This window comes from Crocuta crocuta, unplaced genomic scaffold (genome assembly GCF_008692635.1).
Source record: "Crocuta crocuta isolate KB4526 unplaced genomic scaffold, BGI_CrCroc_1.0 scaffold235, whole genome shotgun sequence".
NCBI classification, from domain to species: domain Eukaryota; kingdom Metazoa; phylum Chordata; class Mammalia; order Carnivora; family Hyaenidae; genus Crocuta; species Crocuta crocuta.
In genome coordinates, this window is record NW_027531285.1 from 3,458,007 (window position 1) to 3,481,336 (window position 23,330).

A 23,330-nucleotide genomic window follows, 5' to 3' on the forward strand; every position below is an offset into this window, starting at 1 on the left:
CCTTTTTTTCTATAAAGTGAGAGTACCTGTATAAGTATCAGCATTAACATTATATTAATAACATTTGTATTAAATTTTACTATTTTCTTATCTTTACCTGTTTTATTCTTCAAAACTTCCTGTGATGCCTGGCATTAATTAACTTATTGATGAGGGAATGGAGGCTCAGAAAGTCTTTTGACTATTTCCCTAAGGTCACATATGCAATAGATGTCAGAGAAAGAGAATCATCAGACTGTGTGTGTGTTGTTGTTGTCTTTTAAATCTACCTCCTGACAACTGAGGGCCAGATTTGTGTATTACTCACTTTTGTACCCCCCATGTCTCACTAGTATTTGAGGCATGCTAATCACTAAATAAACACAGGCTGATGTATAAAATGAAGTTGTTAGAAATTATTCCATTTGCAAAAATGGGAAATTCAGTGCTATATAAATGTGTATCACAGATTTGAATAAAGATTCTGGAGACTTGGATAGAGTTGGGAGAAATCTTATTTTTATTTTATTCAAAACATAACATATAGATTAGATGGTGGTTTCTATAGCCAGAAAGTTCTTTCAATAATGGCAAATTCTGAATACAACTGAAAAGCTGTTAACACTTATTTTTGGAATGAGTACCTTCTCAGTCCTGTAGGATTTCTCCAGTTCCAGGCTTATTCCTGCTTCAGTCCTTTCAAACAGAACTTAAGATATTATCAGTAATTTATAACTCACTGTGACCTTAGGTCACCCTTAAGTATAAACAATAGTCTTCAGGGGTTTTCTCAACTCAGCCTTATTTATTATAAAAGGAAATGCTTTGTCCCATCTTAAATTCCATTCCTTATTAAGTAAGTGATGGGTGATATGTGTAGAGCAGGGAGTTCTGAATCCATTTGCCCATGCTATTGACTATACGAGTCACGTACTGATTGGCAGCTGTTGGAAGCAGCAAAGTCAAATGTGATAAATAATTTGCAAGTTACTATCTTAAAACTGTTTGAGTTCTAAGTCATGTTGGGCCCAATCTTATGCTCAATATTTGCAAATACTTGTAAAAGTCATGTCCGTCAAGCATTCCTTGAGAACTGACAATAATTATATTTTTTCTAGGAGCTTAAGTATCACATAGTCAAAGTGGGAAAGTCACAAGTTGAGTGAAACCCTGTGGATAAATCTAATCCATCTTTCTATGTGCAAGCAGGGCCACATGAAGAAGATGATTTTACTAGTGTAGAAACTCACGTGTGATTGAATCAGTTTTGTTTTTCAGTTAGTAATATGGTAAAAATAACAATCAAATTAATTATGTAGCAGGAACTGATATAAGCATTTCATATGTTTTGAGTCACTTCACCATTGCACAACCAAGGACATTATTATTTAGAGTTTCCCCACCTTATTGGCGGTCACTGGAGAGCAAGGACTATATGTGTGCCATATCTGGAGTGCTCCACTAATGCTTTAGACAGAGTAACTGTTCAGAGTGTACAGCTGAATGGAATTTATCTGGGCCATAATCTTATTGTTGAAAATACTTTAAAAAGTCAGGTAACAATACCTTATTACTGATACCACCAGCGTAAAAATACAGCTAATAAAAATGAAATGTAGTAAGTCTCACTGTAATGCTCTGATTTGAAACCCTTCAGGGAAAAATATGTGATGGCCTAACTGCTTAGTTACTACTGGGGGAGGGGGATCCGTGCGTGATTGGTAGAAATAATTATGTCATTTCCACTCAATTCCTGACTCAGTTGTCACTCTCATAGAAATCTCTTCCCCTGCATCTTTCCTATCCCTGAAGTCAAAGCCTTTCCAGGCTTCAACTGCCTCATAATCACAATGAGTCACGGGATCAGTTCTGCAGTTTTACTTTAGCAGCAAATAGTGAGAAGGGTTGTGCTTTCCTTGACAGACTGGTGGTGCCTACATTCTCATTTTTGGATCTCTGGATCCCTATTTCCTACTGTCAAGTTCCTTTCTAAGAGATGAGATTTAAATTATTACCACTAGGTGGCGCAATAGAACTTTTATTAAATTCTCTCCAATTGATGGTAATTTTGTAGTAGAGGCAAAATGTGATTTCCCTAGCATTTTATTTGATAAAAGATATTTAAATATAGAAATAAAATAATAGATCATAAGAAATTAGAGAAAACTGCCCAACCTTATAGAAACGAACTGTTCCTTATTAGCTTTACTTGAGCTCGGGCTGTAACAACATGCAATCTGCAGGGAAGAGAGTCATTTTTGTGAAAAAAATAAAGAAAAATATTATAGTATGACTATTCATCTCTAAGCTCTTTAGAAACTCTGAAACCACGCTGTAGAAGAAGCAAATCTTACTAATTAGCCACAACTGATTGAAGCAAAGTTTTAGTAAAATCCTGTTACTCTCATTCTACTTGCTTCGACTGAGAGAAAAAAGAGCCACATGAGATTCAGGGTCTTTTCTTAGGGTAGGGAAGTGTGTGAATTTAGGTATCTGGGTGTGAAACTGATGTGCTAATACAACTTCTGTGAAACTGCTGAAGAATGGCCATGAGCTCACATTGCTTTTTTTGCCCCTAGGAAACATTTCTCTGGTTCCTCAGCGTCTTATCACTTATCCAGCTAAGACTGGTGGGGAACTGAAAACAGCATCATAAAGTGGTTAAGTTCATAGACTATGGAGTAAGAAAAACCTGTGCTCAAACCCTCTCCCATTGCTTTGAGATTTATGGCTTTAGTCAGGTAAATAGTTTGCACTTTCTTTCTTTCTTTCTTTTTTTTTTTTAAATATTTTTATTTATTTCTAGGAGAGAGAGAGAGACAGCGTGAACAGGGGAGGGTCAGAGAGAGAGGGAGACACAGACTCCGAAGTAGGTTCCAGGCTCTGACTGGCAGTCAGCACAGAGCCCGACGCGGGGCTCGAACCCACAAACCGCGAGATCATGACCTAAGCGAAAGTCGGACCCTTAACCGACTAAGCCACCCAGGCGCCCCAATAGTTTGCACTTTCTATAAAATGGAGATACTACTAAGACATTTGTTAGAGGTTTGCTGTGAGAATTAATTGAAAGAAGCAGATAATACAGTGTAGTACACAGTCAGAACTCAATAAGCAGCAGCTTTTATTATTTTTGAGAAGACACATATATCAGTTTTCAAATTTGGCATTAATCTTGGTTTCTCATTTTTGACTTGATTATATTACACATAGCTCTGACAGTGGTTGGGGACTGTGATGTTAATTTTATGTGTCAATTTGGTTAGGCCATGTCATTCTCAGATATGTAGTCAAACACCAGTCCAAATGTTACTGTGAAGGTATTCTTTAGATGAGATTAATATTTAAATCATTAGATTTTGAGTAAAGTGTGGTACACTCCATTATGTGGGTGTGGCTTATGCAATCAGCTGAATGCCATAAAAAAGACTGCTTTTGGACTTGAGCTGCAACGTTAACTCTTCTCAGGGTCTCCAGCCTGCTGGCTTGCCCTGCAGAATTTGAACTTACTAACCCTGGCGATTCTATTAGCCAATTTCTTAAAATAAATCTCTCTCGGAATCTTGCTGGTTCTGTTTCTCTGGAATATCCTGACTAAGGTAGAGGCCATGAAAGAACTGGGTATAGCAAGGTTTATGGTGACAGTGATGGGATTGAAGGATCAAAGAGTATGGATAACTTTCGTGTGATGTTCATATTATGATTTATGATACTCTTATTATATTACTTTTGCTAAAGCATTACAAACACTGTTCCACTAATATGTAAACAAATTTCACAAGACTTAAAGGAAAGCAATATAAGCACATTTGTGCTTTTTGCAGTTTTAAAGAAATTTGGATATAATATCAAATTAAAGCAACAGATAGATGTCTTTTGAAAAATCTCAAAGCAAGGTTGTTTAGCCTAGAATCGTTCTCTGCAAACAAATTCTATGATCTGTATCCATTGTCAAATTTACAAAATGGAGAAAAGCCCTTATGAAAATTTTGACTGAAGGCCCAAAGTACAAACCTAAAGTATTCCTTAAGGGATCTTAAAATAAATCTTTGTAAGTTAAATGATTTTCAAGTACCTTTTACTTCCCCTAATCCTGAAGATTGAAAAGACACAAAACATTCCTGCCAGCCTCCAATCTTGGTGCCAGATCTCTCTGTTTTTTCTCTGTCTCTTTCTCTCTCTTTCTGTTTGCCTGCCTTTTAAAGATATGGAAGATTCACTTTCAGGAAGAATTCAAGATATGGAGGTTTTCAACAGTTGATAGTCATCTTTCTTTGTTACTCTTGGATATTCTGGTCTATTCAGTATAGTTCCATTTTTCGTCTTTGTAAAACTGAAATCTACACTGTCAGTTTCCTGCTTTCTAGCTTCCTTTCCTTATATAGTATTGGGCCCACACTACATAGCCAGGCTTCACTGACCTTTCTAGATTCATTTTTGGTTATCATCCTATGCTCTGATCATAACTTCTCAATCTGTAAACAGGTTATAATTTCCCATGCTTGTGATAATAAGAAGGCTGTTGTCCAGGATCCTCCACTTTTTCACCCTGTAGACTCCTAAGCATCTTCTGGGCACACATATTTCAAATGTTCTCTCCATTGTCCACTCAGCCTGAGAGCATAGATGATTCTCTGTGAATGTATGTAAATGAAAGAAGCAACACCAGAGTCATTTGGGTATAACTTATGAGGTAAGGGTGTAGGATCACCATTCAGCCTATTTTCTCCTTAAGAAAAATAACAAATTTGTATAAACTACTAAGACTGCCTTCATGAAAATAAATTTAGAAAAATTCCATACCTACTCATTTTCTACTTCATTTAGCTTTAGAAAAAAAAATAACTTTTTTATTTAACAGGATTCTAAATAGAAATGGGTACTTTCTGGAAGAAAATACCTTTTTAATGGAAATGAATCTAAGTTTATATACATCATTAGTAATGATGTGAAGATTTAACCTTTTTTTCCTCAATCAGATGTCGTTAATTCTACAGATCTTAAAAAATATATGTAAAAACAAAAGAAAAAACTCAGGCTAAAAACTGATTAACTTCCCATATTAGAGATAATTCCATAAAAGTCATTGGTACATAATTTAAAGCTTTTGTTTTGTTTTGTTTTTTAGAGAGTCAATTATTGTTACTTATTCTCAATTAAGCTAGTCATTAAGGTATAGGGAGCTTTATAACATTTAAGAAATGTTTATTTATTTTTGGAGGGGCACGGCAGAGAGAGACAAAGGGAGACAGAGGATCTGAAGTGAGCTTTGCTCTGACAGTAGAAAGCCCGATGTGGGACTTGAACTCATGAACTGTGAGATTATGACCTGAGCTGAAGTGGAAGGCTTATCTTACAGAGCCACCCAGGCACCCTGAGAGTTTTATAACATTTTAAAATACTATTAAAATAATTTAGCTTCATGGCTTTCATATCTTTTTTGACCATACCCTACAGTAACACAGATATTTATGTGGAGCCTAGTATACACATATTTATATGTGCTTTAATTTGATTTAATTTATTTTTAAAAAATGTTTATTTGTTTTGAGAGAGAGAGAGAGAGAGCATGAGAAGGGAGGTGCAGAGAGAGAGAGGGAGAATCTTAAGCAGCTTCAGTGAGGAGCTCCACATGGGTCTTGATTCCACGAACCATGAGATCATGACTTGAGCTGAAATTGAGTAAGACACTTAACCGACTGAGCTAACCAGGCCCCCCTATTTTATTTTAAGTAGGCTCCATGTCCAGCACAGATGTGAGCCTTGAACTCACCACCCTGAGATCAAGGCCTGAGCTGACATTAGGAGTTGGATGCTAAACTGACTGAACCACCCAAGACCCCCTATATATGTGCATTTAAAAGTAAATAAAATAAACAAAAATTTCTTAATATAATACCTACCCTTACTTATGTGTGAAGTACTCTGATATTTTCTCTTCTGTTTTACATGTTTTCCCCTTAACTGAATTCATGATTCCCCCCCCCCCCCCCATGGATNTAACCAGTGGAGGCATCTCTCTCCCAGTCTCCCTGACAGATGAGAAAACTCTGCCTAAACACATTCCATGATGTTTCTACTTCACCAGAGTTTCCACTGTGGGAGTCTCATTAGAAATTGGAAATTACTTTCCAATTAGAAAACTGCTTTCATATAATCTCCAGGAGTTGGCCTCAGTGCATCTTCTCCCCACATCCCTTCTCTCTCTCCACTGCCCCCCCCCCACTTTCTTGCTAAGCAGCTATTCTGTGTCTAAAAATGCTGTGTCCAGTGAGTATCAAGACTATTAGTACACAGCTCGTTCTCTAAAAGGTTATACTTCTGTACAGGGTCTGTTGCTCAGAAATGGAGTTTACAGTTGAGTGTTATTTTGCTAGACGATATAGAGTAAGTCTCATTATCTATATAACTGACTTTAATATATGTAACTTCTCCTCTTGAATTTATTTTTTTTCTCATAACTAAACATCCTATAACTAAACATCCCATAACTAAACACTTTTCTTTGAGGTCATTCTTTTCTTAATGGAAGAATAATGTATAAGAAGTGAAATATAAAAATTTTAAGAGACAGTTGGATCAATTTTGACAAATGTATAATTTCCTTAGCAAGACAAAAAATATTCACCCCACAAGATTCCCTTATGCCTCTTTCTAATCAGTATCTTCATCTCTGCACCCCACTAGAAGCAATTGTTGATTTGATTTATATTATTATAAAATAATATTATTTATAAGAGGATAATCTCACTATTTCCTTGGTTCACTATTTAACTCATACCTTTTACCCCCTTGGCTTATCTACCTTGTAAAAGTTCTTAAAACTGATTATTTGCAATGTTTTAGGTTAATCCAGACGTAGTTGAAGTAATCAAGAAAACTAAATTATGTTAAAATTTATAGCATTATAATGTACAACTCTGTTGATTTATACAGAGTTTGAGGTCAGTAAAAATGCCCAGATGTAAAAAAAATGTGAAACTAGCTATGGTTCTTTTATATTTGTAATATTTCAGTTTTCAGCCTAAATTTGGAACTTTACTTTTATACTGTTCAGTTAATCTTGGTCTGGCTCATTGTTTCAAAGTATTCAGTTAATTTTTAGTTGTGCAATATAACATATTTTATTTTATTTTATTAAGTGTATTTATTTCTTTTGAGATAAAGAGAGCATGCCGAAGGGGCAGAGAGAGAGAGAGAGAGAGAGAGAAAGAGAATATCAAGCAGGCTCTGCATCATCAGCATAAAGCCTGGTATGGGGCTCACACCCACGAACTGCAAGATCATGACCCGTGCTGAAGTAGGATGTTTAACTGACTGAGCCACCCAGACACCCCTGTAATCTAACACATTTTAAACTGTTCTGTCTTACTTTATGTCATCTACAAATTTGAAAATAACATGGTTTATATCTTCATCAAAATCTGGATGGAAATCTAGAATCATATACCAAGGAAAGAGTCCTAGGATACGGACTTAACTCTAGTATCCTATGGAGCCAGGGGTGAGCCTAACACTGGGAGTGATTCTGCCCAACCGTTTTACCAAAAGTTTCTCCTTCTTCATCTTGTCCCTAATGGTGTTGATTATGTATTTTCAAGGCATATGTTTCTGTCTGGATTATATCATCTGGTCTGTCTTTAACCTAGGGGATCACATCCAGTCCCCTGGTTTGAAATACATCAATATGTTAATATGCCCAAATTTATTACTCCAGCTTGGATATCTCCCCTGAACTCGAATTTATTTACCAAAGTGCCTACATGACATTTCACCTGGAGGTCTAACTCCCATCTCAAACAAACCATCCCCAAACAGAGTCCATTTCTACCCCCCTCACCCTTCAATTATTCCAAAACTTCTTATTTTGCAAGTGATATCTTTGTCCTTCCTGTTCCTCAGGCTTAAATTCATGGAGTCAGCTTTGCTTCCTCTCTTTCTCTCTCTGTTTCTCTCTCCCTTCACACAATCAACAGCAAAAGCTTGGGCCTCTTTCTTTGAAATATATGCAGTATTTGGCCACTTCTTAACAATTCTACTCCTACTATTCTGGGTCTGTCTCTATCATGTCTTCTATGGATGGTTGCAGTAAACCCTATGTGGCCTCTCTGCCTTCCACCTTTGCTTCCATGGTCTATTATCCACATTATAGGAGAGAGAATCCATTCAAACTGATCTTAAATAGGTCACTTTCTGCTTAAGATCTTCAGTGGTTTTTTCATCTCACAGTACAGTCCAAGGTCTATCCTACAGCTTCCAAGATCCTCTGTTAACTTCCCTCTGCCTTGACTTCCCTTTCCTTTACTGTCCTCTTGACTATTCTTGCTTCCCATCACTCTGCCCTTGCTTCAGCTACCCTGGTCTCCTTTAGGATGTTGCTGGCTCAGGGCTTCATCTTGTCTGTTTTCCTGTAATATTGCCCTTCTGCACATTCCTTCTTTCCCTCCTCCAATGTCTATATGGCTCACTTCTGTGTCTCCTGTAGTCTTTTGCTTAAATACTCCATTGTACTTTATCAAAGAAGCCTTTATTGACCATTACCTTCCTAATCCTCCTTAGTCTTAATTTTGTTCATAGAATTATCATCTCCAAACATGTTTCATATTTATTTTTTTATTTTCCTCTTTGGGACTTAAGCTCTATGTAGCAAGTATTTGTTTTAAACAAAGTGGTTAAAGTGATGCCTGGGACATAGTAGGAACTTAATAAATATCTGCTGAATGAACAGAATGAAGAGATAATTAAATAGATGAATCAATGGAAGACACACGCAGGATGAAATGTTAAGGAGAAAAGCTTACATGCAGTACATTGCATTAAGAAGAGGAGAAGGTAGTAAAATTAAAGACGTTCAAAAAGTTAAAAATTTCTTTGTTATGTATTTTTTCCTAAAAAAAAAAAAAGCTTCTAAATTTGAATTTGGCCATCTGAAAACTCTAAATCCAAAGCACTTGTAACAGAAGACATGGTTAGGAATAATTTTCTGATTGTCAGACCAATCAGAGCTAATCTGGGGTCTGGTCTGTCACTCATTGCCAAGGTACATTCATAAATGGGAAATGGTATGCATAGTAGCAGAGACATAAAGCTGTAGAATTTAATTATATTTAAATTAATTTAAGAAGAGCCTGAAAAACTGTTTTCTGACCCCAATTAGGAGAGAGTGGCTTCTAAAGAAGTCATCTGCTGAAGAGAGACCCAGTTTATTTGACTCTAACTCCACATAAATTGTCCAGATTGCTGATTTTGTTAAAACATAAGGCAATAAAAATAATAAATGCTGTATACAGTAAGAGCTTAGACTTTATAGAGAAATTATATGGTGTTTTTTTTTTTTATTAATTACAAAAGCACTTGCCTTGAACAAGTCAACTTTGCTGATGATGCTGAAGTTCATATCCACGGTGAGAGCTAACTGCATGGTGACAGGCAGTGTACTGAGCAGATCTGACTCATCTTTGCAAAGACAAAAAACATAAACCCACAAGCAGGATAATTAAAAAAAATATCACCAAAGTATAAGAAAAAATTTTAAAATTAAGGAAACAAAATGTCAACTCTTTTTATAAACAGCTGCATCAAGTTCTATATTTTTATTATTTCTATTGTACATACATACACATCACAATGGCACTACCACTTCAATGAGAGAAAAGAAGTACAGTGTTTTAACTACTGATGACATAGGAGGTCTGAATAGTTTCAGAACATTGTGTTTACTGAAACTTTAGATATAAATTTTAGTGATCATGGGACAAAGGCTAGTGTACTACCTGGATGGAAAAAGCATACAGTTCTTGTCTTTTGATTCTGCATATTTCCAGCTCTAACATCTTAGAGATGATAGGTAATAATGTGACCCTCATGACAATCCTAAGGTATTCTCATTCCTGCTTTGCAGAAAGAAGAAACAGAAAAACTGAAGCTCAGAGACGCTGTAAGTGACTTGTTCAATTGTGAATAATTGATAGGTGGTTCAGCTGGGAATGGAGTCTAAAAGAGAAATGTGCTGAGTAACTTTAAACTATTGTTATTTATTTGCTTACTAACTCAGTGAAGAATGTGAATATATTAAAGATGTGTCTGTATGTGAATTAAATGATAGACCTTCAGGCTGATAAAAAGTTCCATAAATAAATCTACCCATTCTTAGTCTCTAGTATGGGACAACTTTCTGAGAGTTGATTATTTTTATGTTTTCTTACAACCATTTAGAAAAAAAAATAAAAGAATTGATACATTATATCCTTATTTTGATTCCAATATTGATTCTAAATCTGAAAGTCCTTTCTATCAAAACATAGCTCCTTGTTTCCAAGGGGTATTTGTCCTTAGTTCCCTCCTAAACCAAGGTGATGGAGCAGTAAGTATAGTTGAAGAGAAAGAAGAAACCTGTTACTGCTCCTTTTGCTGCCTTTCCTCACTTGTCATGACCTTGGGAATAGCTGGGTATGGTCTTCCAGGATTTGCATAACCAGTAAGTTATGTATGGATATTTAAGAAAGAAATCTCATGGTTTTCAATTAATAATTTGAAGATCATTTAGTTGTTTTCCAATCTTTTGTTGGAGTCCAATTATTTTCTGCCTCTAAGTTCTGTAGAACTTCCATTATATGACATGCTATACGGGGATTTAATCAGTAATTTGCCTTGCTCACCTAGGATTCTTTGAGAGTCCCATGTATATTTATACCAAGTCCGAACCCGATTCTGCACACTCTTAGGAATGGAATAAGTGTTCATGTAGGAAATGGTATGATCCATGCTGTTTCGGAAGTTGCTCTGATTGGCTGTAGCTGCTTCAATTACATCTTGCATCTGAAACCACAAATATGGTCACCACACCTGGCAGAGTAACTGAAAGAGCTACTAAAAACCCTGGTGAATTAAGGGTTTGTACAAGATACATTCCATTCTAGTGCACTAACTACTTGATTTTTAACACACTGATATTGGGTCTTCATTTCAACCATTCACATAAGAACAATGGGAAAATCATATCCTCCTTCTGACTTCATACAGACAACAGTAGGACCCATCTTACCGTGTGAAGTTTTTGTGAGGATTCAGTCACATATGCATGTGACTGCACACATGGCTGCACACAATCTTCTTTGCAAACTTGTATATTACTGCAAAGATGTTAGTTGATATTTTAAAAATTATACAGCTTGTGCTTATTCAAGGGATATACAAGGAAAGTTGAGCAATTACCTGGCAGAATGTCTAGTCCATTTTGGTGAGTCTCACATTGAAAGCATCTTTCATAGATTATCCAGTGTGGCTGGCTAAGTAGACTCAATTCATCATGAAATTGCAACCTCTGTACTTCCCTTTGTGTTGTTTAGACAGATAAAATCAAATCTCATCATGCTTAAGGCACAGTATTCAGCAGAAGTTGAAATGTGCTGAAATTACTGAAGCATCATCTACTGCTGTGACAATACTTAAAGAACTGTCAGGTTTTAGTTCTTGGATGTTTATAACTCAGCCATAAAAACCCACTCTAGGTTAAAAGCTGATCTTTAAGGTCTCAGCACAAAAAAGATATATAGCTTGACTCTTCCTCTCACATAGAGGGAAGCAAGTGGTTGTAAATTTGACTGTGGGTTTATAATACGGAGGAAAACCAGGGTTTTGCTTTTACATTCTTAAGACTTTGCTCATTCATTCTAGTAGCTGAGCCTTTTCTGCTTATGGAAAAAACCTACTCATTCTTTGAAGTCTACCTCAAATGGCTCTTTTATTGTGGTGCCTTCTTCAGTTTCCATTTTTATAGTCAATAAGTTCTTCTCCGTATCAAAAGTATCTGCTGAGGAGCTATGCTGACAGTCAAACTGGATACATCTATTTCAGTCTCCGACTTACCCCTGGGGACTATTCCAAATATCCTTCCACAACCTCAGTTACTAGATCTCCTTTTTACAAGCCATTCTTGACAGATGGAGAACATTACCAAGTCACTTAAGGCTGTGAGAATTGGGAGATTAGGGGTTGGGTTGGGAGATTTAATAGAGTTTTAAATTGGGAGCCAAGGACAATTAAAAGCATTATTTATCAATGTTGAAGGCCCAGAATTTATAGTGACAGTAATCTGAATGGTTTATGTGCCTATCCTTCAGCAATGATGGCTTTTGGTAGCATAGGTGAAGAAGACATGTATTTCATGATGTCTTCCACATTGGGCGAAGAAAATGCCAGTCTCTAGGAGTTGTATCAGAGAGTAGAATATTATAGTTAAAATGTGATCAGGTTCAGATATAGTTCTTGGTGTGGTTATATATGGGAATTTTGAATAAATGGGGATTTTGTCCCAGTCCCTCTTTTGTTTTTAACCATTTTCCTCAGCAGTTTTTAGTCATTATGAAAGTTTAAGCACAAATCTGTACCTTTTGTCTCAATCTTATTTTTTGTGACAGGAGATGTGGGAGGCTCTAGTACTACATTTTCAGTGGCTTGATATTTCTTCCTGTTCCTGTAGGAACCTCAAATTCAGTATAAAGGCAGATGTGGTGTGGTGTGTAAAGCAACATTTCTCAAACTTTCATGTGTATATAAATCACCTGAAGATCTTGTTAAATTGTGATTTTGATTCCTTAGTTCTGGGGTAAGGCGTGAAATCTGAATTTCTCAAGTGACACTTCTGCTGCTAGTCCAAAGGCTACATTCTGTAGAGCAAGAGAATTGAACTGAAACTAGATATAATTTTTTAATCTTGTAGACATTGACTTGGGCACAGTAAGTGCTAAATATATGTTAGATTTTACTATTACTATCAATATTTTATAGCTGTATCATTTCACTATGTGAATTACATGTATGAATTAAGGATGCCTCTTAATCTCTTTAAACTGGAGTTGCCTCATCTATATAAGTGAGATAGTAGTGAAGGGTATGTGGCCACCTCACACAGAATTTTATGAGAAATTATTAAATAATTTTATTTTTGCTATTTAAGTTCAAATTAATTGCATTGCTCACTAAACCAGCTTTACATTTTTCAATCATTGATGCAGTGACTAAACCACTAAGATTATGGTATTTTATACCCATAGTTTTTTTTTTTTTTAAGTAGGCTTTATGCCCAGTGTGGACCCCAACACAGGGCTTGAACTCATGACCCTGAGATCAAGACCTCTGTTGAGATCAAGATTTGGACATTTAACTGACTGTGCCACCCAGGCGCCCTTATACTTTCAATTTTTAACTGCTTGTGTATTCTTCTCAAACCTGATTATTTTCTAGAGTTTCCTTTACAATCTTTCTCTCCACTTTGTTGTCATGTTCAGACTGGAGTTGCCATATCCCTATGTATTTCTATATATCATGCTATTAACCATGTTTTAAAATTTTCTTTATTTTGATGCTTTGATATCTGGTACTATCCCATCCAGAGTTAGCTGATTCCTAGAGATAGCAAACAACTCTACTGTGAGTGGGCTTTTCATAGGCAAAGTAATCAATCTAGAAGCCATAATCCCAACAGCCGTCTTTTCTGAGCTCTCATATTCCAGGTTACTATGCACCTGATCTATCGAATCACTCCAGGGCCAAGTACCAGACAACTAGAGACAGCGCCTACACTCCAGAACCTGTTAAAATGGTCCAAACTAGCTAATCCCAAGTCTGCTTACCCTGCTTCACTTGTTTCTTCCCTGGCGCTTCCCCATGTGACCCCCTTAGCATATTGTCATCCTTCCTTTTGAGTCTGTTTGTCTAACAAACTATCTTATCAATGCCAATTGTCTCTTGATTTGTTGGCCTCACCATATCTAAATCATAATAAAACCTTTTATTTTTTATTCATTTTTAAAATGCTTATTTATTTATTTTGAGAGAGTGGGTGAGTGCATGCAAGTGGGGAAAAGGCAGAGAGAAAGGGAGAGAGAGAATGCAAAGCAGACTTTGTACTGTCAGTGCAGAGCCTGACACCGGGCAGGTGTGATCTCAAGCATGCATGAGATCACAACTTGAGCTGAAATCAAGAGTCCAATGCTTAACTGACTGAGCCACCCAGGTGCCCCAATAAAGCCTACTTTTAAAGACAGTTATCACCTCCTCCGATTCGTATTATATTTTGATTAATCTTCCTGAATCTCTCCTTTGTTCAAAACTCCCCCTTGGTTGACTTCTCATTTAAGACTCAGAACCCTAAAGTATTTTGTCTTTATGTACATCTCTAACCTTATTTATAAGCATCCTTCACTCTAGTCATTCTGGTACTCCTTCTGTTTCCTCAAACATACTTGTTCTATATTATTGCTATCTTTCACACATTATTTCTGATTGATTGGATTATCTGTCTATAATGACTGAATCATATCTGTTTTATTAAGATGTTGCAAATACATTACTTTCCAGGAAAACTCCTGGGAAACTTTCCTTCTCTGAACTAATACAATAGAGCTTTCAAACTTTCCTCTGGTACTTACCATGGAGAGCAGGTCCTGATATTCATTAATGTAGGATTTGAGTTTTGACTACTGTGGTCAACTTCAAATGCTATTAAAATAGCTTTCATTACTAAATTTTGTTAAAGCATGGGATTTATTCATACCACTGTGACTGTGGTGAATGAGAAAGAATAATTTATCTAGAGGGAAAGTCAAATAGTCATTTTGTGAATTTGTCTAACTCTACCCAGCATACAAATCTCAACATGGATTTTTTTGTTCTCTAGCATATGGCATGTGAAGTACCTCCAAGGAAGTATAACTTCTAAAAAAATGCTATGTTGTCCAGCTTTTCTTTCCTTATGAGTCTGGGAATGCAGACAGATACTGGGCTCTATGTCTTGCAAATTCCAATTACCTTGTGATAGTTTTTTTTTGTGTTTGTTTTACTTTCTCACTAGACTGTGATTCCTCGAGAATAAGGACAAAGATATGACATAATAAACATTTATGAACCAATGACTTATTAATTAAATTGATTTAAATGGCATTTGGGAGCCTCTGGTTTAAATGACCTCTGAAGTTGATTTTAACCCAGGTATTTTATGACAATATTTGAAGTTTAATTAAAAAGGGGAGATTTTAAAGGGTTTTCAGGAAATTCCAAGTAAGAAGTCAATATAGAAACTTGACTTTCTCTGGGAGTCTAACCTGACACTCATTGTGGACAGGTCTTCTGATAGATTTAATGGGTTAAAAATTGAAAGGCAATGTTGGTTGGCTCATTTCCATCCTCCTCCAATTCATTAAAATAGATGAAAGTTAGTTAAAAAAAAAGGCACTAGATGGATTTTAATTTTTCGTTTTTAAATTTATAAAGACTTATTAGCCTTTCAAAAATACCAGCATTATGTATTTAGAGATTCACATCTTCATTTACCTGACCAATTAAGCTGGAGAACACAAAAACTCCAGAAAAATAATTCACCAGTTGAAAAACAATTTCAAATGTTGTTTGTGGTTCTGGAAGGCCCCCAATAGTAATTAAAGATCGAACGGCCCAGTAATAGCATCTCAGGTACCTGTGAAAAGAAAATATATCAATTTGCTTTTTACTATTACATTAAAATATCACTATGTTTGAGAGTACAGATCACTACTAAATTATAATGCATTTCCTCCTAATCAAGATTCTCTTTCTATAGGAAACATTAGCAAATACTATGTGTACCAACATAAACTTCTCATTAAACATTGTGAAATGACTAAACAATTAGTCCTAAGGAGGGTGTTTACTAGCTGTTCTGCTTATATCTTGCTGCAAAACAAATCACTCCAAAATCTAGTGGTACAAAACAACTATTTTATTAGGGCTCACAAATTTGTGGGTTGGGTATTTTTGTAAAGCCCAGCAGAAATGGCTTATTTATGCTCCATGATGAATGGACTGGGGTGACTTGAACAGCTGGAGACAGCTGGGCAGACTTATTGAAGTCAAATGTCTGGGACCTTGAATCTGTTGACTGGGTTCTTCTGTTCTCCACATTATATCTTTTTGTATTGCTGAAGGTGTCTTCTTCTCCCATGTGTCTGAGCCTGGGCTGGGATGGTTGAATAGCTGGGGATGGCTGGGTATCCTCTTTTCAAGCAGCCTCTCAATGTGACAAGCTTGATTTTCCTCATAGCATGGTAGTGTGAGGGTAGATGGGCTTCTTACATGGTAGCTGGTTTCCCCCAGAGCCATAGTAGCCCAGACAGTAGCTATACAGTTTCTTATATAAGATTCATAAGTTGAGGGAAGGGATATTTGGATCCACCTTACAATGAGAGGAGCAGCAAAGAATTTAAGGGCATCTTTAAAGTACCACATTAGTGATTTGTGAGGTCAAGGATATTTATAAAGATTGGAGGGCCTTTTATAGTTTAGATACTTTTTTTTTTTACTGATAGAAAATATAGCAGATCTATGTTCCTCCTCTCTCTTCTCTACATACATCTTATTAAATTATTGACTATATAAACCATGATAAAAACAGAGATGTACTAAGCTCAATCTTAAAAGGGAAATTTCTCTTGGGTAGAACAGGAAATTTATCTAGAAGTTTAATATTGAAGAAAATCAAGTATAATAACAATATACTTGATCAATAGAATAGTCAAGTTTAGAAATATACTTGATAAAGTTTCTGTACTTAACTTGAACAATTGCCAAGTGTAAAGACTGGGATCATTGAGCCCAGATAGGAAGACAATCAGGAATTAAGGCAACAGAAAATAATATAATAAAGATTAGGATGGAACATATAAGATTCACTTAGCTACATTTGGCTAAGTGTTTCATGGAGTCTATAGTGAAGTGGAATGAAAGCTAATATTAGTCTCATTGTATATTTATTGCAATCTTTGTGCACGATTAGATATACTACTTGGTATATTTCATATAGCTCTGATAACATGGTTTGAATCAGACATTCCCACTGAATTCTTAAGGAAAAATGTGCTGTATACACACACATCTCCATATATTATTGTAGAAAGGCACTGGATTTAGTGAGTTTCATATTGCAAGTCTAGTTTCAAGAGTAGACAAAGAAAAGCAGTACTTTCTACAGAATATCAGACCTAGTTTGGCTTTTATTTCTTGTCTAGGTGTGCCACATAAATATTTGTACTTCAGGTAATTGTGTTTTAGTCTTTGAGCAAGGGTGGTCATATTCTTGTGATAAAGTTTACAGTTTTCAGATCTTCAAACAGTAGGGAGTTGGAGGTTTACAAAGAATCAAATTGCAGTTAAAGTCAATATTCAAAAACAGATCTAGAAAGAAATCACTCATTTTGAAATTCAATACCTTTTGAAGGACATGAACTTTTTTTTTTTTTTTTAACCCTGGTGGAATAGAAAAATAATTAACTCTTTGGGAGGGTTTGAAACCACTGTGCCAAGAGGATAAAAATATCACTCTGCGATTTTTTTCTAGCAAGTTTCTTTGGACTTACTAATATTACAGTGAACTGGATGTCAAGGAGAGCCACCTTGAAGAAGTACAGAATTAATTTTATGGATCGCATTTTAACTTTTCAAATTCCAATTTATAATTTCCTATTACCTGATTTAGTTTGGTCACAGATCTAGGACCTGTGGGTTTTTTTAAATTAAAGAAATATATTGAACTCAATACTATCCAGAATGGGACAGGGACTAGATTCTCTCCCTACATGGCCAACTCTCTTACAAGTGTTGGGATTACTGTCTCCTTCAAAGTCACTGCAGTGTTAGCAGGAACAAATGTATGAATTACTTTCTCTAATTTTCTTATTTATGAATGCTAGGAGAAAACAATCAAATGTGAAGCTTAGGCATTGATTTTCCAAATCTGAAGAGTTAGCCTTGAACTATTTTTTTGTGTGTACGAATTAGTCTGCTATGTTAATTAGAAGTTTTCTGCCTTAATGCTTTGAAGTTTATTTTTGGATTCTTTTCTCAGTCATGTCTTATGCACTCAGACATGCACAACCAAAGGTAAGATTTGTAATTTAATTAGATGGCATCTTATTGATTTTTCTAGGATTAGCTTAATTAGTCAAGTGTGTCCACCTCTAATATTAACATGCCAGGCAGATAGATCTTTCAAGGAGATTCTATCCGGCTGATTTAATGCATGAACTATCTAACAGGCTGTATATATACTGTTTAAATTAGAACAGTAAGGGAGAATTTGACGTAAAACCATAAAAAATATTTAGGGTGAAAATAGAAATTCTTCTGTGAAACAAACATGATATGAAACTTCCCCCCAACATTTTGTTATAAAAAATTTCAAACAAACAGAAGACTTGAAAGAATTTTACAGTGAGCACCGATTTTTTTAAAGTGAACACTTAGATTCTACCTATGAACATTTTATTCTACCTACTTTGTCACATATCCCTCCACTTTTCCATTCAGGAATCCATCTTAATTTTTGGATGCATTTCAAACTAATCTGCCAACCATAAGACACTTCCTTCTAAGCACTGCTTCAGAATATGTATATTGACCAGAGTTCAGTATTTATATAGAGATATTTTTAAATTTTGAAAATACAATAAAAGCACAAATCTTAAGTATAGTATTTGATGATTTTTGACAAACGTATATACTTATGTAATTGAAACACCTATCAAGACTTAGAACATTTCCATCTCTCCAGAAAGTTCTCTCATTCTTTTTCTCAGAGGCAATCACTCTTGTAATGTTTTCTACCAGAGATGAGTTTTGCCTGTTTTAGAATTTCACAAAATGAAATCACATCATATGTACACTTTTCTGTAAGATGTCTTTGACTCAGGATAAGGATTTTGAAATTTATTCATGTTGTATGTATCAATGATTTATACTTTTTTATTGCTGGGTATTATCCATTGCATGAATATAGCACAGTTTGTTTATTCTCCTATGTATGAACACCTAGGCTGTCTCAAGTTTTTGGTTGTTATGAATTAACATTCTTGAATGTACTTATATAAGTTTTTAATAGACATATATTTTTATTTCTCTTGGGTAAATATTTAGGTTTGAATTTTTGTTTGTATGGTGTATTTTTTCCCCAAGTTTTTATTAAACTCAAGTTAGTTAATATACCGTGTAACATTAATTTCAGGTGTAGCTTCTAATGATTGATCACTTACATACAACATGTAAGGTGTATGTTCAATTGTAAAAGAAACTGTCAGATCTTTCCCCAAAGTGGTTGCTATTTTGCATTCCCTCCAACAATGTATGAGAGTTTCATTTGCTTCATGTTCTTACTCTAACATTTGGTATTTACAGTCTTTTCATTTTTAGCCATTGTGATGGATGTGTTGTGGGACATGCAACTTTTTCAAGTAGGTTTCATGTCCAGCACAAGCCCAATGCAGGGTCTGAACTGATGACCCTGAGATCAAGACCTGAGCTGAGATCAAGAGTCTGACACTTAACTGACTGAGCCACCCAGGTGCCGCTGGTAAATGCAATTTTTAACAGGATCTAATTTAATACTTTATGTGTGGATTTTCTTAACTGCTGCTATCCATCTTAGTCCCGCATTTCTGTAAATTTATCACTGGAGGCACTGGGTATGAGGAGACATGGTCTCATTAGAAGAATAGTTCCACAAAGACAGCTATTTATGGACTTAGCACAATAAGAGTTTAATAATATTTGTTGAATGATATGAAAGAATAAGTGAGTGGTTTTGCACACCTAGACTTATTGAAATAAAAACATGGGAAGACTGCATCTGTGAGCACATCTGTGAAATCTCCTTCCAGATTTCTCTCTGTCATGCTGCCAGCCACCTTTCATCTCCTTTCTGGTCCACTAAACTCAGTGCTGTTCTGGTGTGTTTCTGTTACATCCAAAGGGTGTGTTGTGTCTATTGTGAACATCATTCTTTTCTTGGTTTCTTTCTTTCTTTTTTTTTTTTTTTCTGCCGGTGTCTGAAGTATAGGAGACTGAGTAAATACTTTAATCTACCTCAGTCTCATCATCTTCTTATGTAGAATGAAGGGTGGTAAGTTGGCCTAAATTTCCCTAGCACTAAGGTAGAGTAATTTTCATTCCTTCCTTACCCTGTTGAAAGTCATGATTCCCATGACAGCTTTGTGTGCTTTTTTACTCTTGCATTTGAAGGTATATATATTTAAGGATTGAGGCTAGGGATTTGTTAAGACATTTGTGGACACTGGGAAATTTATGCCAGTAAATAAGTAAACTCTGGCATATATGGGCAAAGGGCAAAGGTATGTTGGGGATATTTCTCGGTTCCAAATAACCTTAACTACTTATGTTTTCTTTTTGAGCTAAGCCTTCTCCTTCTTTGTCAAATTTCACAGTTGACTGAAGGATGCCATCTATTCAGTATGAATGAAAATGACTTCTTGTCTTCTATTGAAATGAACAGACATTATTATTCTGGTAAGGATTAATGGAATAGAAATAAACTTGACTCTTATTTTAATTGTTCACAATGTTCTACTTATGACCCCCAATTTGCTGCCTAATTCTAATGAGGACAAAGTATATGAGTCCAGTGTCCTCATAAGCAACCTTCACTTTATAGGTCATCAGAAACTATCGGAAGGGTTAAGTAAAAAATGCTTTGGGCTTACAAAGTCAAAGGGTATTATGAAGCAATAAAAGGGGCATAGTAATGGATGGTAATCTTTAAAAACTTTCAGGAAAATGCAAGTATGTTAATAACTATCATATGCAAATTATCTTAAAATATATAAAAATGAAGCAGCATTTATGGACTTAGCATAAGGTCCATATATAATGTATAAGTGCATGTGTATAAATTATTAGAGCTTAGGTTTTGAGTGAGAATCTTTCAATGTGCAAAGCAGAGCCAATGAAGTAATTCTTATTTTGATAATCAGATAATGTGGGCTGTCTGATACCAATACTGTGAAATGTATTGAAACTTGCCATTTGGCAAGAAAATGACCACTTTTTGTAATTTTCCATGAATGATTAAAAAGAATGGATGGTTTTTAATTCTTGGGTGCAAGGAGCTATTTTTATCTGTTAAATTAAGCTTGTTTTAAAAAGCTCTGCACAGGGTGAAGGAAACAATCAACAAAACTAAAAGGCAGCCTATTTAAAAAATGTTTTTTTAATGTTTTTATTTATTTTTGAGAGAGAGAGACAGCATGAGCAGGGGAGGTTCAGAGAAAGAAAGAGACACAGAATCTGAAGACAGGCTCCAGGCTCTGAGCTGTCAGGCACAAAGCCCAATGCAGGGCTCGAACCTACCAACCGTGAGGTCATGACATGAGCCAAAGTCAGATGCTTAACTGACTGATCCACCCAGCCACCCCAAAAGGCAGCCTATTGAATGGGAGAAGATATTTGCATATGATGTATCTGATAAAGGGTTAACATCCAAAACCTATAAAGAACTTGTCAAACTCAACAACCGAAAAAACAAATAATCCAGTGAAGAAATGGGCAGAAAACATGAACAGACATTTCCAAAAGAAGATATCCAGATGTAGAGCATCCAGTGGCAAAAAGACAGCCTCTTTAACAGATGGTGCTGGAGGAACTGGACAGCAACATACAGAAGAATATAACTAGATCGTTTTCTCACATCACACACAAAAATAAACTCAAAATGGATAAACGACCTGAACGTGAGACAGGAAACCATCAAAACCCTAGAAGAGAAAGCAGGAAAAAAAACTCNTATATATAATGTAATATATATATATGTATAATCTAATATTACTCAGCCTTGAAAAAGAATGAAATCTTGTCATTTGCAGTGAAGTAGATGGAGCTGAAGTGTATTATGCTAAGCAAAATAAGTTAGCCAGAGAAAGACAAATACCATATGATTTCACTCATGTGGAATTTAAGAAACAAAATAGATGAACATTAGGGGAAAGAAAAAAAGAGGGAGGCAAATCATAAAAGAGACTTAAGTATAGAGAAAAAACTGAGGGTTGGTGGAGGGGAGGTGGATGTGGGGAAGGGTTAAATGAGTGATGTGTATTAAGGAGGGCATTTGTTGTGATGAGCACTGGATGTTGTATATAAATGATGAATCACTAAATTCTACTTCTGAAACGAATATTACAACATATGTTAACTAGAATTTAAGTTAAACTAGAAGGATAAAAAATCAGCCTTGTTAATTGAGTTCTCAAATCTTTTATATCTTTACTAATTGCTTTGGTTGCTTGGTCAATAAATAGTTGTGTGTTGATATCTCACACTTTGATGGTACATTCGCCAATTTCTCTTCCTTCTATTAATTTTTGCTCTATGACTTTCTCTGACTTATCGTATTTCATTAGTGCATACACATTTAGAATTGGGATATATTGATGGTGAATTGAAATTTATACCACTTTATGGTAATCTTTTTATCTACAGTAATTTTTGTTTTAAAGTCTATTTTGACTAATATTAATTGGCAATCTCTTTAAGTTAGTGAATTTAGCCCATATTAATTTATTGTGCTTAATGGTATATTTTAAGTTGTTTCTACTATCTTATTTTGTGTTATTTGTCTTGCCTTTCTGCTTTTCTATTTTCTATATTTCTCCCCACAACTTCCTTTTTTTGTTATTGTCTTTTTTATTTTTGGACTAGTTGAAAAAAGTTTTTTTTAGTTTTCTCATACCTTTTTTCTCTTCTACTAAGTAAGAAGTAAGAAGTTATGTTCTTTATTTTTGTTCTACAGTGGCTATCTCACCATTCTGCTCCAAGTTATAATACATGTTTGTTGTTTTAGACTTTGGATACTCTTTTTACCTTTTAGAGAAATCAATAATCATTGAAAAGTACTTTATTGTAATTTATTTAGAAATGTATATTATAACAAGTAATTTTGTGATAAAATTAGAAATAATTTATCTTGTATTTTAGAGAAGAGGTACTTTGGATATCTGGTCTGCACTACAGTGGGAATTAGAAGTCTAAAATATTAGCACATATTAGCTTAGATTTCCTATGTATTGAAGCTGATTTCTTTTTTCTTGTTATAACACAGATCTGATCATTACCTCTTTTTTTGCTTACTCCCTCTCTTTCCTCTTCCCTGCCTTCTTTAAGTACTTAACATATAATTTTTTTTATAAACATAATAATGTTCTAGGCTCTGGGAACAAGATCTAGTCTCTAGAAATGCTGAAGAGGCATCCAGGTATGAAAAATGAACTAGTTCTACTTTTTCTGGAAGGCATTTTGATGCAAGTCTATTATGTTGCTGATTTGATAAGAACCATTATCAGACTGAGGCTTCTAATGATGTTAGATTACATACTCACTTTTAGGCATTATTTAACATGGTTGGTGCCTTACTCACTTTTCTATGTAAATTAGTCATTTCTACTAAACTAAGTATATGCTTAATCCACATTCTAAAGGGAATTATTTGTAGATTTGGTTATAAACTTTCCAGGAATAGATAGATATTCTGTGTGTGTGTG

General features: G+C 35.2%; 1 protein-coding gene across 1 annotated transcript in view; it reads right to left on the reverse strand.

The window, feature by feature from the left end:
* Positions 1-23,330, reverse strand: part of CNGB3 (cyclic nucleotide gated channel subunit beta 3) — a 143,058-nt gene that overhangs the window by 43,118 nt on the left and 76,610 nt on the right. The window contains exons 11-13 of the mRNA XM_077771289.1: positions 15,310-15,451; positions 10,635-10,794; positions 9,335-9,432 (exon numbers count right to left, since the gene is read on the reverse strand). Coding sequence (XP_077627415.1) covers positions 9,335-9,432; positions 10,635-10,794; positions 15,310-15,451 — 400 coding nt within the window. The remainder of the gene's footprint in view (positions 1-9,334; positions 9,433-10,634; positions 10,795-15,309; positions 15,452-23,330) is intronic.